General features: G+C 39.3%; 1 protein-coding gene across 5 annotated transcripts in view; it reads left to right on the forward strand.

Annotated features, from left to right (window-relative positions):
* STARD9 (StAR related lipid transfer domain containing 9) overlaps positions 1–14,379 on the forward strand; it is a 112,196-nt gene that overhangs the window by 40,406 nt on the left and 57,411 nt on the right. For 4 of the 5 annotated variants that reach the window (XM_081857262.1, XM_081857261.1, XM_081857264.1 and 1 more), the window contains exons 12-19: positions 356–556; positions 2,146–2,243; positions 2,825–2,902; positions 5,126–5,200; positions 5,763–5,942; positions 10,870–10,921; positions 12,693–12,830; positions 13,937–14,019. In XM_081857262.1, coding sequence (XP_081713388.1) covers positions 356–556; positions 2,146–2,243; positions 2,825–2,902; positions 5,126–5,200; positions 5,763–5,942; positions 10,870–10,921; positions 12,693–12,830; positions 13,937–14,019 — 905 coding nt within the window. Of the gene's footprint in view, positions 1–355; positions 557–2,145; positions 2,244–2,824; positions 2,903–5,125; positions 5,201–5,762; positions 5,943–8,017; positions 8,094–10,869; positions 10,922–12,692; positions 12,831–13,936; positions 14,020–14,379 lie in introns of those variants that run through there. The other variant, XM_081857265.1, reaches the window with a different exon arrangement.

Here is a 14,379-nt window from a genome sequence, read left to right on the forward strand (position 1 = left end):
AGGTATACAACTCACATTTGACCCAGCAGATCAATTTGCAATGGTGGTACTATCTGTTGTGGAATAATATTAACCCAGCAACAAACCATTATGATTTTAGTTTTGACACAAGTGCTACATTAAGTAAATATATGTGGTTCTTCCACAACAATTGAGTGATGACTGTATATTTATCACAGGGATGGGAAACCTGTTGACCCTTCAGATGTTGATAGATTCCAGCTCCCATCATCCCTGACCGTTGGCCATCACTGATGGGAGTTGTAGTCCAAGCACATCTGGAGGGCCATAGGATCCCCACCAGAGATTTAAATTGTACACGTCAGAGGCTTACAACTGTTTTCCCTGTTTTCAGCACAAAATTCTCAGATGTTCAGCAGCTGCCAGAGTATAAACAGCATAGCCAGTGAAGTGGATAGCAGTCACACAGACAATAACTCTGGAGCCAGTATCAGCAGCCAGAGGCGTCAAGCTTACACTCCATACCGTGACTCCATCCTCACTTGGCTTCTGAAGGATAGTCTGGGTGGCAATTCCAAGACCATTATGATCGCAAGTAAGTTAACAATCCTATTTTCCTCGCAGGGTGTATTTTATTTATTTAAACAGTTTATGTACCACTTAACTACAGTAGTTTCCAAGGGATTTACAAAGATACAATACAAAACATCAACATCAGCAAAAGCTATAAAATCAAACATCAAATAAAATGCCTGCTGGGGGGAGCTGGAAGGATTGCCTTGTTGAGTGTGCCATTTACTTATTTCAGCAGATTTTTATGCATGTAGCCATAATGCTCAGGGTTGCTAAGACCTTTTTTTTTTAAAAAAGCAAAACTATAAAATCCATTCATAAAACATTAGTACATCTTAGCTTTAAAATGGAATTAGACAGATTCATGGAGAATAAATCTATCCATAGCTACTAGTTATTATGCACTATCATACCGGTTGCTGAGGAACAGAAGTGGGAGATGGTTAATGCACTCATGTCTTGCTTGTGGATTCCCATAGACATCTGGTGAGCCACTGTGGGAGACAGGATGTGGGAGACTAGGCAGACCTTTAGTCTGATGGAGCAGGGCTGTTCTTAGTCATACAATCAAAAGCAACAGGCTAAAACAAGTGGTCGCTCTACCAATAGCTCACCAACACAGCAGGCCAAATGCTTGCCAGAATAATGGTGCCTTGGCTAGGCAAGAGAGAAATGACTGAAGAGACAAGGAATTTCACAATTTAGGTGCTGCCACAGAGAAGGCTTTCTCCTGCGTTCCAGCCAGTCATGTTCCTGCCACCAATGAGGACCTCCTCTGCCGATCTTCATGGGCAGGCAGGCTTGTATGGGAGGGGATGGCCATTTAGAAATCCAGTGCACATTAATTTTTTCCCAGTGAAGCTATTGTAAAATCAGTGGCATGCGTTTTCAAAGTCAGACACCCATGAAGACCCTTAGTTGCCACCTTCTGGATCAGCTGAAGGTTCTGGAGGCTGCTCAAAGGCAGCCCATGTGTAGTGCATTGCAGTAATCTAATCTGAGCATAATTAAAGCATGTGTCACCATGTGTCTGACCTTCCTGAGAATAGGGGCAGCTTCTGCTAAGCCCTTTTAAACCACGCACCTGTGCTTGCAGGCTCGTCGTCTGTTTGCTTGTGTGCCTGTCTGTTTCTATGGAGCTTGAAATTTAAGAGGCTTGGTTGAGTGATCCTCTACTCCAGAGGAAGGTCAGCCATCATAACCCATGTTTTCAACAATACATACTTTGTCAAAAATGTACATTTGATTTATCTGCTGTGATTTATCTTGAATTAACATTAACCAGTGGGAGGCTCACTAGTACTTTATAGTCACAATGCAGAATAAGTCTTAAGATGAGACTTCAAATTCCAGCTTAGTCAAGGACTTACCGATTGGCCTTGGGCAAGACTGTAGGTAGTGTGAAGAGGGTTTGGTTTGGAGGGGCGTTTCTGCAAAGGTGGAAACGCTGCATTGTTGTTTTCAGCCCTCTTGGACATCTTCATGCAGACAGGCTAAATTGAAAATAGGGTTTATATAGTCTTGTGGTTTTTGCATGGAGGGATAAAAACTGTGGTGTGTTTTTGCAATCAATTTTTTTATTTACACAGTATTTCCTTTTTTTATCTGTAGCTATCTCACCTGCAAACTCTTGTTACAATGAGACCATGAGTACGTTGCGGTATGCCTCAAATGCCAAAAACATTATTAACAAACCCCGGGTAAATGAGGTGAGCTACCATGTTGTTATTTTATCATTTATTAATCAATGTTCTTCTCCATGTAACGGGTAAAGGAGTATATCTCTTACAAAAGTACAAGTGAAAGTCCAATAAATAATCTGTGAAGGGCCACAGCATTTTTGCCTTACTGTTTATGTGCATATAAAAATGTTATTATTTCAATGTGGTACTGTTAATTAATACTTAAGGTGTGATTTCATCATATATGTACCTACTACACATGTTCACACCAAGTATAATCACGGTCTGAATTTTAACAGAGAGATAAGGGGGAGATTCAGTATAGATATGCTGTGCAGTAGGTGAATTATGAACTCAGCATGAGATCCATGATTTCTCTCCCCCACTAAAAGAAAGAAAGAAAGAAAGAAAGAAAGAAAGAAAGAAAGAGAAAGAAAGAAAGAAAGAAAGAAAGAAAAAGAAATAAGGCATAGCAATGCCCTTAAGCATCCAGCATATTTCTTTTAGAACAAGCCATATGGAATCAGTTGCTTCCATACTGTCCTATGACTTCTGTATTATTATTTTTTGAAAAGCTTGTTTGTTCTCTAATATTTGCTATATTTCAGGATGCAAATGTGAAGCTGATTAGAGAATTGCGAGAAGAAATTGATAGATTGAAGGCTATGCTGATGAGCTTTGAGCTGGTTTGTACAAATGTTTAATTAAATGGAGTCTAAATTGGCCAGTCAATAGATCTGTATATAAATATATATTTTTAGCAATATCACTTTTGCCTGAGTTGGGTTACTAAGAATACAGGAAACTGCTTTATACCATGTCAGTCAATTTGTTACTCCAGCCCAGTAGTCCTTGCTCCGACTGGGGGCATCTTCCAGGCTCCCATGCAGATGTTACTAGTGGCATTTAGGTGGAGCTGCTGGACATTGTACCTGGGACTTCCTGAGTACACAGCATGTGCTATACCACTGAAGCTGCTCTTAATAAATAAGTTAAATATAGTTATGTCTTTAAAGTTGAATAATCTAGAACTCAAATGATATCATTAATAACTAAGTCAGGGATGGAGCCGATCTCTGACCCGCAGATGTTAATGGATTATAACTCTTATCAGCCCCAACCAGCATGGCCAGTGGTCAGGGATGATGAGAGCTAGAATCCAAAAACATCTGAAGACACACAGGTTCCTCATGCCTGGTCTAAACATGCTGTAACATGCTCCCAGCACACACCCAGAAATCTCCAGCTTAAAGCAAAATACAAAGCAAACTTGGAATGGTTATTAGTTGATGTGCAAATGTCACTTGCTATAACAAAATTATAAAGTTGATATGATTGTTAACTTTAATTAAGCATATTGACCAAAATAGTGAGTTTGTTCATTTTTGAAAAATTACATATACCCCTTTAGGGTAGTCGTGGTTTGAGTCTTAAATACATTGTGGAAAATTTTTTAGCTGTCCTAAAATTAGATTACTCCAAGAGTGGCTTTGGGACTTTAAAGGCAAGGTCTTCAATCAGTCACTGCAAACACACAAGATTCAAAGGAATAATCAGAAGATGATGATACTGTATTAATGATATTTCTATACTGCATTAATGATATTTCAGTGAATCATGCCTTAGTTTATATCACCAGCCCACAGAGATAGGCAATGCTTTTTTCGGGGGGGATGCAGGGGGACGCATACACATAAACATTTTGTGAATCTTTATACTTTTGTCTATTTACTGTATTTATTTTTCCCGATTTGAAGTATAAAATGGTGATTTTCTTGAGTCAAAATGAGAGTACCCTTAAACAATTTTTTAGTAAAAAAAGGAAAAAGAAGCAGCAGCACTGGAGATAGGTATCTACTTTCTGATGCCCAGCACCCAATGGCTTTGTAGTCAATGTGACAAAGCACTGCTGAGTCATCTCAGAGAATTTCAGAGACCTCCCAGTGGAATCTTTCAGTCAAGTCCTGGAAAGAAGGTGACATCAAACTTGGGTCCATGCACTCGTATAAGAATAGAACAGAGATTTAGCTGTAAGATCCAGAATTTCCTCCTTACTGTGGTAAGAATTTACTTCCGCACCACTTAAGGTATGCACTAGTCCTTGCTCAGGTGAGGGAATATACCTTTAAGTGACCACGAAACCAAGAGACTAGCAAGCAAACTTCCTGTAGGAACCCGGTTTATTAAAACGATGGCGCAATAGGGCAGCCTTGCCAGCTAGAAAAGACTGCATCAGAGGAATGTTGGAACAAAGCTTTTATAGAGTTTTACACACATAGCCATACATCATAAAGCATCACTGCATACATCAAAAGAGGTTACAGGTCAAGGGATGTAAAAAGACATGGCTCTACACTGATATCAACTTTGGTCTCAGCTTTTGCACTTAACCTCCAGTTGCCTTGACAGCCAGGCTTTCACTAAGGAACTATGGACATTCCATTCCCATATATTTCTTCCTGGGTCAGCACTCTGGCGTGAACTTAAAACATCCTAGCAAAACACCCTGACTAACCATCTGTGCCCTTCTAATAATACAAATAAACTTCCCACCCTTCAGGGTCAGATAAGTATGAAATGCAGTGTAGGAGTGAGGCATGAGAGATTTGCAAAATGCAGGAACCCAACCAGGAACCCAAGAATCAAATCACTCATTGATACATAATATTACAGAGTAAATGCACAAAACAACAACAACTAAAGCAAAATCTATGTCAAGAATTAATATCAAAATTTCTATATCACTTCTCTTTCCAGTGCTTACCGCTGTGGTTAGGAATACTTCATATGTAGCTATGGATGGTCAAATATAGGATAATTCTGATATATTACTTTACCTTGTGACTTCAGATCATCCACCTTCGTTTTGAATATGGAAACATTACATCCCTAATATTTTGTTTCAACAGAGGAATTCTAGTCCTTCGTGGAGCGATGACAGAGAAGGAAATCTTACAGAATTAGTTCTTCAGAATGAACTTAAGGTATGCATGATTAATAATTTCCCTAATATCTGTGTGGCATTTCTATAAGAGTGTATACATAGGTTAGCAAATATGCATGGATATTTCCCCAAGGCCCATAAAGAGTGACCTTATGAATGCAGGTACATGGGAAAAGCAACCTTAAAGTGTCAGGGTCTCATACTGGGAACACTTGCAATGAGGACCAGTCACCTTACTCCTTTTACTACCATTACAACTTGGAAGTGGAGGAAGCTGCTGGCCTGAACTTGACTATATTGCTATCACCACTAGAGACGGCTAGGATTCCAGCCCAGCAGGGATCATGTGACATAAGGAACCAAAATAGTCCCAGTTAGTCTCTGTAGAGTGGCTGACTCAGCTCTTCCTTCTGGGCAACTTGTTGCTTAGTGTGCAGATCAAGTTTCTAGATTAAAATCCTCTTCACAAGCATGCTGTTAGGAACAATTGCCCAGCAGCCATCAGAGTAACTTAAGTAATTTGTACTTTCTTGCAGGAAAAAATGGTTTTATGTAACGCTTTATAATAAGTACGTTTCCCCCCTCATTTACTGTTTCCAAAGATTGAGCAGTTGACCAAAGACTGGACAGATAAGTGGATTAACAGGAAAGCTATCATGGAAGAATACAGTGTGGATATCAACAAGGAAAAAGCTGGAGTGATGATAGATTCCAGTTTACCTCATTTAATGGCCATGGATTATGATATCCTTAGTACGGGAGTTATGCTGTATCATCTCAGGGTGAGATGCAACACTTGGTTTGTTTGGTTATTTTTACTTTCAGATAGCAATAGCTGTAGTTATACTGAATATGGAAAAAAAGTTTAACCTGCTGTGTTTGCTTAATAGTAATAATATAGACACAAATAGTTTGAAATAGTATAGAGTTTATCATTGTGAGATGAGATAAAATAATTGCATTCTTCTTTAAGGTTTTGAGAGAATCTGAAATCTATACTATTCCATCAATAGAAATTTTGCACCTCTTTCTTAATACTTCTATTCATATGTCTGGCAAACAAAAGGGAAGGTTATATTATTTGGGCTTAGTAATACCATATAGACTACATCATTGCCATGGGGAAACAGAAGAAACTTACGCTTTTAGAGTAAAATTTTAAGAAAGTGGATATAATAATTTAGCAATGGAAGCAAAAATCGCAGCATTATGGACAAGCAGTGAATTTGGATATTTAACCAAATTTTTAAATAACGATGGATTATTTAATAGTTTCTGGTTATTATACAAAGCTGTAGTGCACAGTGGGTATCAGATACAAAGATTATAGTTGTTAATATTGTAGTTTTCCTTATACTATTTTAAAACATTGTTATAAAAAACATTTCAGCAATCATTCTGAAAGAGAAAATAGGAAACATAATTTTATTTCAATTTCCCCATAATTAGTTTGCCTGTTTTAACTGAAAGTGCTAAGTATGGTATGTTTTCTCTATAAGTACAGTGTACAGTGATAACCTTTTGAGGCCAGACTCCTGGGCAAGATGACTTATAAAAGGCACTAACTTTTTGGAAATAGAGAAATTTATTTTTAACAGTACAGTGGTACCTTGGTTTGCATACGTTTTGGATTAGAAACATGTCAAACCCGGAAGTGTGTGCCCTGGTTTGCAACCTTTTTTGGGATTGCAACCCATTTTTGGGGGGATTACGTACAATTTTTTTTGGGAGGCCCCATTGGCGAAAGCCTCTGCAATGGATTATGGTTGTAAAGCAAGGTACTACTGTATAGCAGTTTGAGTTTAAAGATTTATACTAAAAAGGGAAAGAAAGGCCCAACTTGCTAAATACTACGTTCATTTAGCTTTCTTTCTTTTGTTTCAAGTGTGAAGCTTAGTTTAATGACATGATAAATAGAATTTTTGCAGACTTATTATGAGTAAGTAACTGAAGAACCATTTAAGCCAGAAAGAGGAAGATTAACTGCATAAGAAAAAGAAGCCAGCTACTTTTGTACCTTTATTAAAAGTGTAATTCTTACTTTAAAATGATTCTGTGATACATGTTTGGACACTTTTTGTTTGGTGAACGCGTTTAAAGCTGGAGTTCAACTTCCTAGAAATTATGGCAGCAAAATTATAGAAAGAGCTTATGCTTTACAATGTTTTTGTGACAATTTAAAATTCTCCATTAAGGAACCTAGTCTAGGAAGCATGTGCAATATATGCATTAACAATACACCTGACATTCTCATATTTTTTCCCTTTTCCTAAACTAACTTCCACTGTTTAAAACGTGAGTATCATCCCACTTCAACTGACATAAAATATCTTAAATTTTGGATAATTTACCTGCAGATGTTTCATTTATTCTATCCCTTTTACTTCTCAAAGAGCATTTCAGATCCAAGAGTGTTGGTGTTTGCTTTTTCTTTTGCACATTCTTTATGGCTGTTGGTACTTTTTCATATTAAAGTTTATATCATATAGGCCCCCATGACTGAATATACATGCCATTGTTTGGGACTGGTGCAAGATGCAATATTTCCCCATATTTCTCTTGGTGTCCCACTGAAACAGAAAGCCGAGACTTCTTCAAAATGTTTATTCCCTTTGTTAAGTTGCTGAGACTACCAGAAATCTAACCAAGTTAACAGTTCTGACACAGTAGAAAGAATGGCTTTCATAGTCGCTTTTGCACAAGAGTCAATTCTGCAATACCTGAGAGAGAGTGAATATAGCTTTATATAGAAAGAAACCTTATTTGCATACTCACTAACAGGGATTTTCATTAAACCCTCTTGTCTGTTTCATTTACGCTGCACTAACAACTTTGTCCCCTCTTTCTTTGCTTCTAGATGCTGCCTTTTCTTTTCTTTATGCTTTGCCTTTTTAGATTCAGGTGTCTGTTACCTTCATCTGAGGATCAAGAAGGTAAAATGTTAATATTTTTCCTCTACATAGTGAACAGTGCTGTCTTGCTATCTCGCATGAACAGCAAAGGAAAAGAAGCCTGCTTTAGATCATGCTACATGAGAGGTGCTTTAACCCTTGCACTCTTCTTGTTTACCTGTATTTTACAATGTCTACCAGGTGTGGCAGCAGTTTTGCGTAAAAACAAAAGTATAGGATTTACTTGTGACAAAGAGCCTGAATATATTTAGGAAAGAAATTATAAATAAAATGTTCTCTCAGGACAGGGCTCACATAATCATTGGTTTAATCTTTTGAAAAATAGCATGCCTTATATATAATGTGTCTTTTGACATTCACATACCTAGGAACGTTTGCTTTTTGTGTGAACTAGGTCCAGATTTCATTTATTTAGATACATATACATATAAAGGTAAAGGGACCCCTGACCATTTGGTCCAGTCATGACCGACTCTGGGGTTGCGGCATCATCTCGCTTTATTGGCCGAGGGAGCCGGCGTACAGCTTCCGGGTCATGTAGCCAGCATGACTAAGCTGCTTCTGGCAAACCAGAGCAGCACATGGAAACGCCGTTTACCTTCCCACCGGAGTGGTACCTATTTATCTACTTGCACCTTCACGTACTTTCGAACTGCTAGGTGGGCAGGAGCTGGGACAGAGCAACGGTAGCTCACCCCGTTGCAGGGATTCAAACCGCCAGCCTTCTGATCGGCAAGTCCTAGGCTCTGTGGTTTAAACCACAGCGCCTCCTGCGTCCCACATATACATATACCTTACTTTTAAAAGCCAAACACATTTACAAAGCAGTTTATCCTACATATTTATTTGTGCAATGCTGTCATCACACTGTAGTTCACATCCCTGTAGACAGATGGTGCTGCAAACTATAGTGTGATGGCATACTTCTGAGAGCTGGGTCATCGCAGCAGCACTATGAATGTGAGGAGAATGGAAGCTGAGGAAGGGAGACTGAGGCAGTTGGGTGGTCCAGGCAAGTTGCAGGGAAACAATTGACACAATCCAGGGCATCTCCCTAGCATCTATCCTGCTGTGCTTCTGCAGTCCGGCACTTCCCTTTGCCTTGCCTTCTGCTGCTGGGGCTGAAACAGCATTGTCTGTGTGAAGTGGGCAATATGAGCAGGAGGAGGGTTAATAAGAATGAAGGTTGGCAAGCTCTAAGGAGGAGAGGGGCCAGCTCCACGTTTCTGAGGCGACTTGGGAACACAAGGTACAGACCCCTTGTCCCTTACCTTTCTTCTCCAAAGCATATTCTTCCTCTACTCTGGGCCTTACCCCATACCTTTTTATCTCTGCTTTTTTAGGTTCTCAAATATTTATAAGCTTCCTTCTCTCCCCGCCCCCTCAATTTCTTATACTTCTTTTCACCTTTTTGTCTCCCTCTCAACTTTCTTTTCATTTTGTGCGCTTTCATCCGCATGCCATCTCTTAGTGTCAACTTGCTGAACATGTGGTGTTCAGAAAATACATCAGAAAAGGTTTCTGGACCCTCAGAACTTAATTTAGGCAGCAGTTGTTTGATGTTTTTCTGATCTGCTGATAAATATTCTGAAGAAGCAGTGGCTGAACTTCTTGCATCTTTGTAACCTTTCCTACATAAGAAGTTTGTTAGGGCAACTAATCATTTTTCTCATATGAGTCTCGTACAACACTACACAGGAATATAATTCCCTCATCATTGCTGTGTTTAATAAGTGTGTTACTATTGTACAGTGTTATCTGTTGATCTGCCACCCTTCACTTCGGCTCTTGCGGGGACTAGATTTCATTTTTTATTTTTTGTTGTTGTTATCTGCAAATTTTTCTAGGCAAGGATTATTTCTTCCATCTGTTTTATTTGGAAATAATATCTGTCTTAATTAATTTAAGGCTGTAATCCAGTTCATAATTTGTGGTTCTTACTGAAATCAATGGCACTTAAGTACACTACTCAATTTTATCCCAGCATTCTATTATTACCCTTTTAAAAAAGCTGATTTAGGATGCGTGTATAATAACAAGCATGCTGACCGTTAAAATATTTTACAAAGCAAATGATAACTCTTTCTTTTGAGTGAATAGCTCTTTTTATGCCAGGAGATAAGTGCTAAAATTATAGTGCTCAGTAATAGATTTGCTAGATTTTAGAGTTGGAGTGTAGGTTTGAAATCTTGTGTATTAAATGCTTCCAAACCATCTAGAAGGCTAAAATATGGTAGATAGCTTGTTATGAGAAAATTCAGAAGGATGAAACATTTTATGTAGCATAGCAGAAATCAGCATTGCAACACAGAGCAAGCCAAGATGCACATGGTATGGTTTTATAAACTTGAGGTCTCTCGCTAAAGGTGGAACATATAACTATCATGGCTTGTAGCTACTGCAAACTTCATTCTCTATGAATTTGTCTAATCCTCTAATCACCACCCTTTGTGAAAGTCAATTCCATAGTTTAACGGTGCACTGTATGAAGAAATACTTTCTGATTAAATGCATCAGGAAAGTTTGCGTTGGAAAATCTAAATGTTCTGAACCATGTGAAGACCATAGGCTTTTGAATCTTATTGTCTAGAGTCATTTCTCTCACCTGAAATTTTAAAAACCAAATCAATTGCCTCAAGCAGATAAATGATAAATGTAGTGGAAATGTTACACAACAAAGTATAAAAATCTGCACACGTGCGTGGAAGGAATACATAAATCTATCCAAGTCTCTTTAAAATAATAATAGTAATAATAATAATAATAATAACTTACTGTGATTGTTCCAATTTTGTAGGAAGGAACAACCAAAATTGGAAGAAGTGATTCAAACCAGGAACAGGATATCGGTAAGAATTATGAGGGAGACCCCAAACTCTTGCAGAGAAATCATGAGAAATGCAACATCCTGTGATTTCCCCAAAACCTACACCGAACCTAACAAGGATGGTGCGTGTTCAGTTGCCTCACTCCAGTGGGGAGTAGACCTGGTAGGAGAGGTTAGCATGCATATGCTAGAGCTGTGGGAAAAGTTAATTTGGTTTTGGGGGTGATGTGCTGATGGCTACCCCAAGGTCCCCATAATGACTGGGCCTCTTTTTGGTTCTTTTGGTTTTCTTTTATTGGGTCTGTACAGGCATTCTGCTGAACTGGAGGCAGATGTTTTAAAAGTGTTGCAACTCTGAGAGGACCTGTGTATTGTGTGCCAAAGTGCCACACCCCCACAGCATCTCTACTAATTAGAAAGAACCAGACAAGGCGTCTCTACTAATTAGAAAGAACCAGACACAACTCATTGGGTCAAATAAGGCTGCAACTTTATTGGTTACAGATGCAAGAGTTTTGGCGTAGACATTGGGCCACAACCATTGACTTCTGGCCCACCTGCCAGAAGTGAAACCTTGGGCCACCCAACCGTCCTATGACTTGCATCAGATAGAAGGACCCCCACAGGGATCGCCATCTTGAGGTGTGCTGTGGCCCAAACTCCCGCCTGTGCATAAGGTCAGAAGCAACTGCTCCTGGATCCCTTTAGTGAGATACCATTACATTTGGAGGGGTAGGCAGAGACCATAGCCTCCCCTCCATCCAAGACTCAGCGGTGGAGGAAGCTGCTTGGGCGCCTGGGGCGGTGCACCCAGAGGCGGGGCGAGCAGCCCATAGAGGTGGGGGCACACCGCAGGGCCTCCGGAGTCTGCCTGCCTCCCCCCACTCAGCCATTCTACAGCTGGGTGGGCAGGCAGCAGGCAGAGAGACACATGGCTCAGGGATGTTTCAGGCCCCACGGCGAGTGCCGCCTGGCATTTTGTCACCCCACCCCCCAGTGGCGACACCCAGGACGGCCCACAGCCTCCACACACCCCTTCCTCCGCCCCTGCCATTAGATAAGGTTTATCTAATGCCTAAACCACCAAAGTTGTGAGTATTGTGGTGAGGTAGACACAACCACCGGACTGGGGCCAATCGGCCTGGTAAACAAATTCCTGCCCAGCTGCAAATACGGAGACCAACAAATAGTCCATAGCAAGGTCAAAATTACACATGACAGAAATTAATCAAATGGAGGATGGGAGGGTGATCTGATGAAGAACTGAATGCCAGAACCTGTTTATTGAACATTCACTTGGATTTCCCCCCCACAAATTTCTTGCACTCTGTCTCACACAGCAAGTAAAAAAAAATGTGTTTATTAAAATAGCATCGCAAATTGGAAACTAAATAACATGGTTGCTGTACTATACCAGGAAACAAATGGACAGAGCAGTACAGATGCCTTCAGAACAAATTGGTTTTATTTTCGAAAACTGGTTAGAATGATCATTTGCGAAGAATAAATTTAAATCCTGTATAGTAGATTAACCTAATTCTTCAAGAATATACGGTAACTGTGCTGCTTAAATTGTGAGCCATCTGGCAGAGACTTGTCATAAATTTTCCTCGCATTGCATGAATTATTTTAAGGGTAGTACAGATTAATAACAAATAGCACGATTATCCTTACTAGTGTTTCTTGATATTTGCACTGGAGTTTTGTACCAAGAAAATAATGAATGTTTCTCCTTCACCACCCTGCGAAAAACAATAAGAATTAAATAAATAATAAATCCACGTGTTTTGCAGTTTTGCAGGGTCAGTGCATTGAAAGGGACCATTGCATTGTAGACAACCAGCATGGGATTGTGACTCTGCGGCCTCTTCAGGGAGCGCATTGCGTTGTGAATGGTCATGAAGTCACAGGTTCTGTTCGTTTGTCACAAGGTAAATCCTGTACTTCTTTTACAGTACTGCCGCCGTCAAGCACACCTGGCAGATATGTAAAATGATTTGAGAACAGATTTATGAAACAGGATTATAAAGTACATTGAAGCACTGCATGACTTGATCCTGGCCATGTTTTCTCAGAAGTGAGTACTCCTGATTTCAGTGGGACTTCTGAGAACATGGGCCTACACTCCATATCATTTGTTGTTATAGAAATTTGTGACTGCAATAATTGCTCTATATTTGTTTTACTCTAGGCTACCCTAGCTAAATTGGAATTTTAAAGACAAGCCCCAGGATGAATACTTCCTTCTATAAAACACATTAGCTTTATTTCAGCTGCATATACCCGATAGCTTTGGCTCAGTGCCTCAGATATTTTTAATGGAAGTCAATAGCTGAATGTCTCTTGAGTACAATTGTGAATATATTAATGATGTGATGCACCAGATATATTCGTAGTCTTAAAGTTCTGGATTAATCTCATTTCATTTCAAGTAACTTTCAAAGTAGAAGCACTATAAAGGTGCCTTCAGCACTGGTGTGCAAGTCTCATCCTACATGCAGTGCCAGCAGTGGTGAACATACTGTGGCATATCTGTATTAATAATTTTACGATGCTGCTTGGAAAGAGAATGAAAATAAATCTGCCAACATCATGATACCATTATGGTGCAGCTGAATTTGGGATACCGTGCACAGTTAAAATAAAAATACAATTGAACAGGAAAATCTGCAGGAAAAAGGCAACCAAAGTGATCAAAGGGGATTGGGCATTTTCCTTATGAATTAATAAAAATATTATTAATAAAATAAATAAAAATAAAAAAGTGTTCGAAGGTATTTTGAAAAAATTGAGAAGCCCAGTTAATTCCAAAGTGGGATCTAAAATGTCTTTTTGTTGCCAGAATATTTTCAGAATTAGACTGTTAACAAAAATAAATTGTTAATAACAGATAATATGTTATATCTAATTGTAGCTTTGAAAGATACCATATTTGTAGTAAAATGTACTATAAATACACAGGAAAAGTCAAATATTTGCATAACAGTTTAAATAACTGCTAGTTTCTCAATTTGCCTTTTCTTACTCCTGTTTTTAGGAGCTCTGGTTATTCTGGGCAAAGCTCACAAATTTAGGTTCAACCACCCAGCTGAGGCTGCCCTTTTAAGACAAAGACGATCTGTAAGTTTAGAGTATTGTTTGTTGCTCCCCCCCCCCTTTGTTTCATTGACTGCTAATGTCAGTTCTCTGTAGTAAATATGAGAACACCATGGTTAGTTATTTGCCAGCAGGAAACTTATGTACCTTCTAAAACAACAGCATGCCCCAAAGACAAGGTTAGGGAATTGCTGCTGCGTCCCACTTGATACCATTGACTGTGGTGTCCTTTGCGTTGTTTGGTCAGGATGGTGCTTTGGGTCACATGTTTTACAGTGGTTCTGGTCCTTCCTAGAAGGGCAATTTCAGAAGAAGGTGATGTGGCATGCCACATGGACTTTGGCCTCCAGAGTCCTTCAGGGTTCTCTTCTGCTGGAGTCCTTA

Source organism: Podarcis erhardii (genome assembly GCF_964252035.2).
Source record: "Podarcis erhardii genome assembly, chromosome: 1".
NCBI lineage: Eukaryota > Metazoa > Chordata > Lepidosauria > Squamata > Lacertidae > Podarcis > Podarcis erhardii.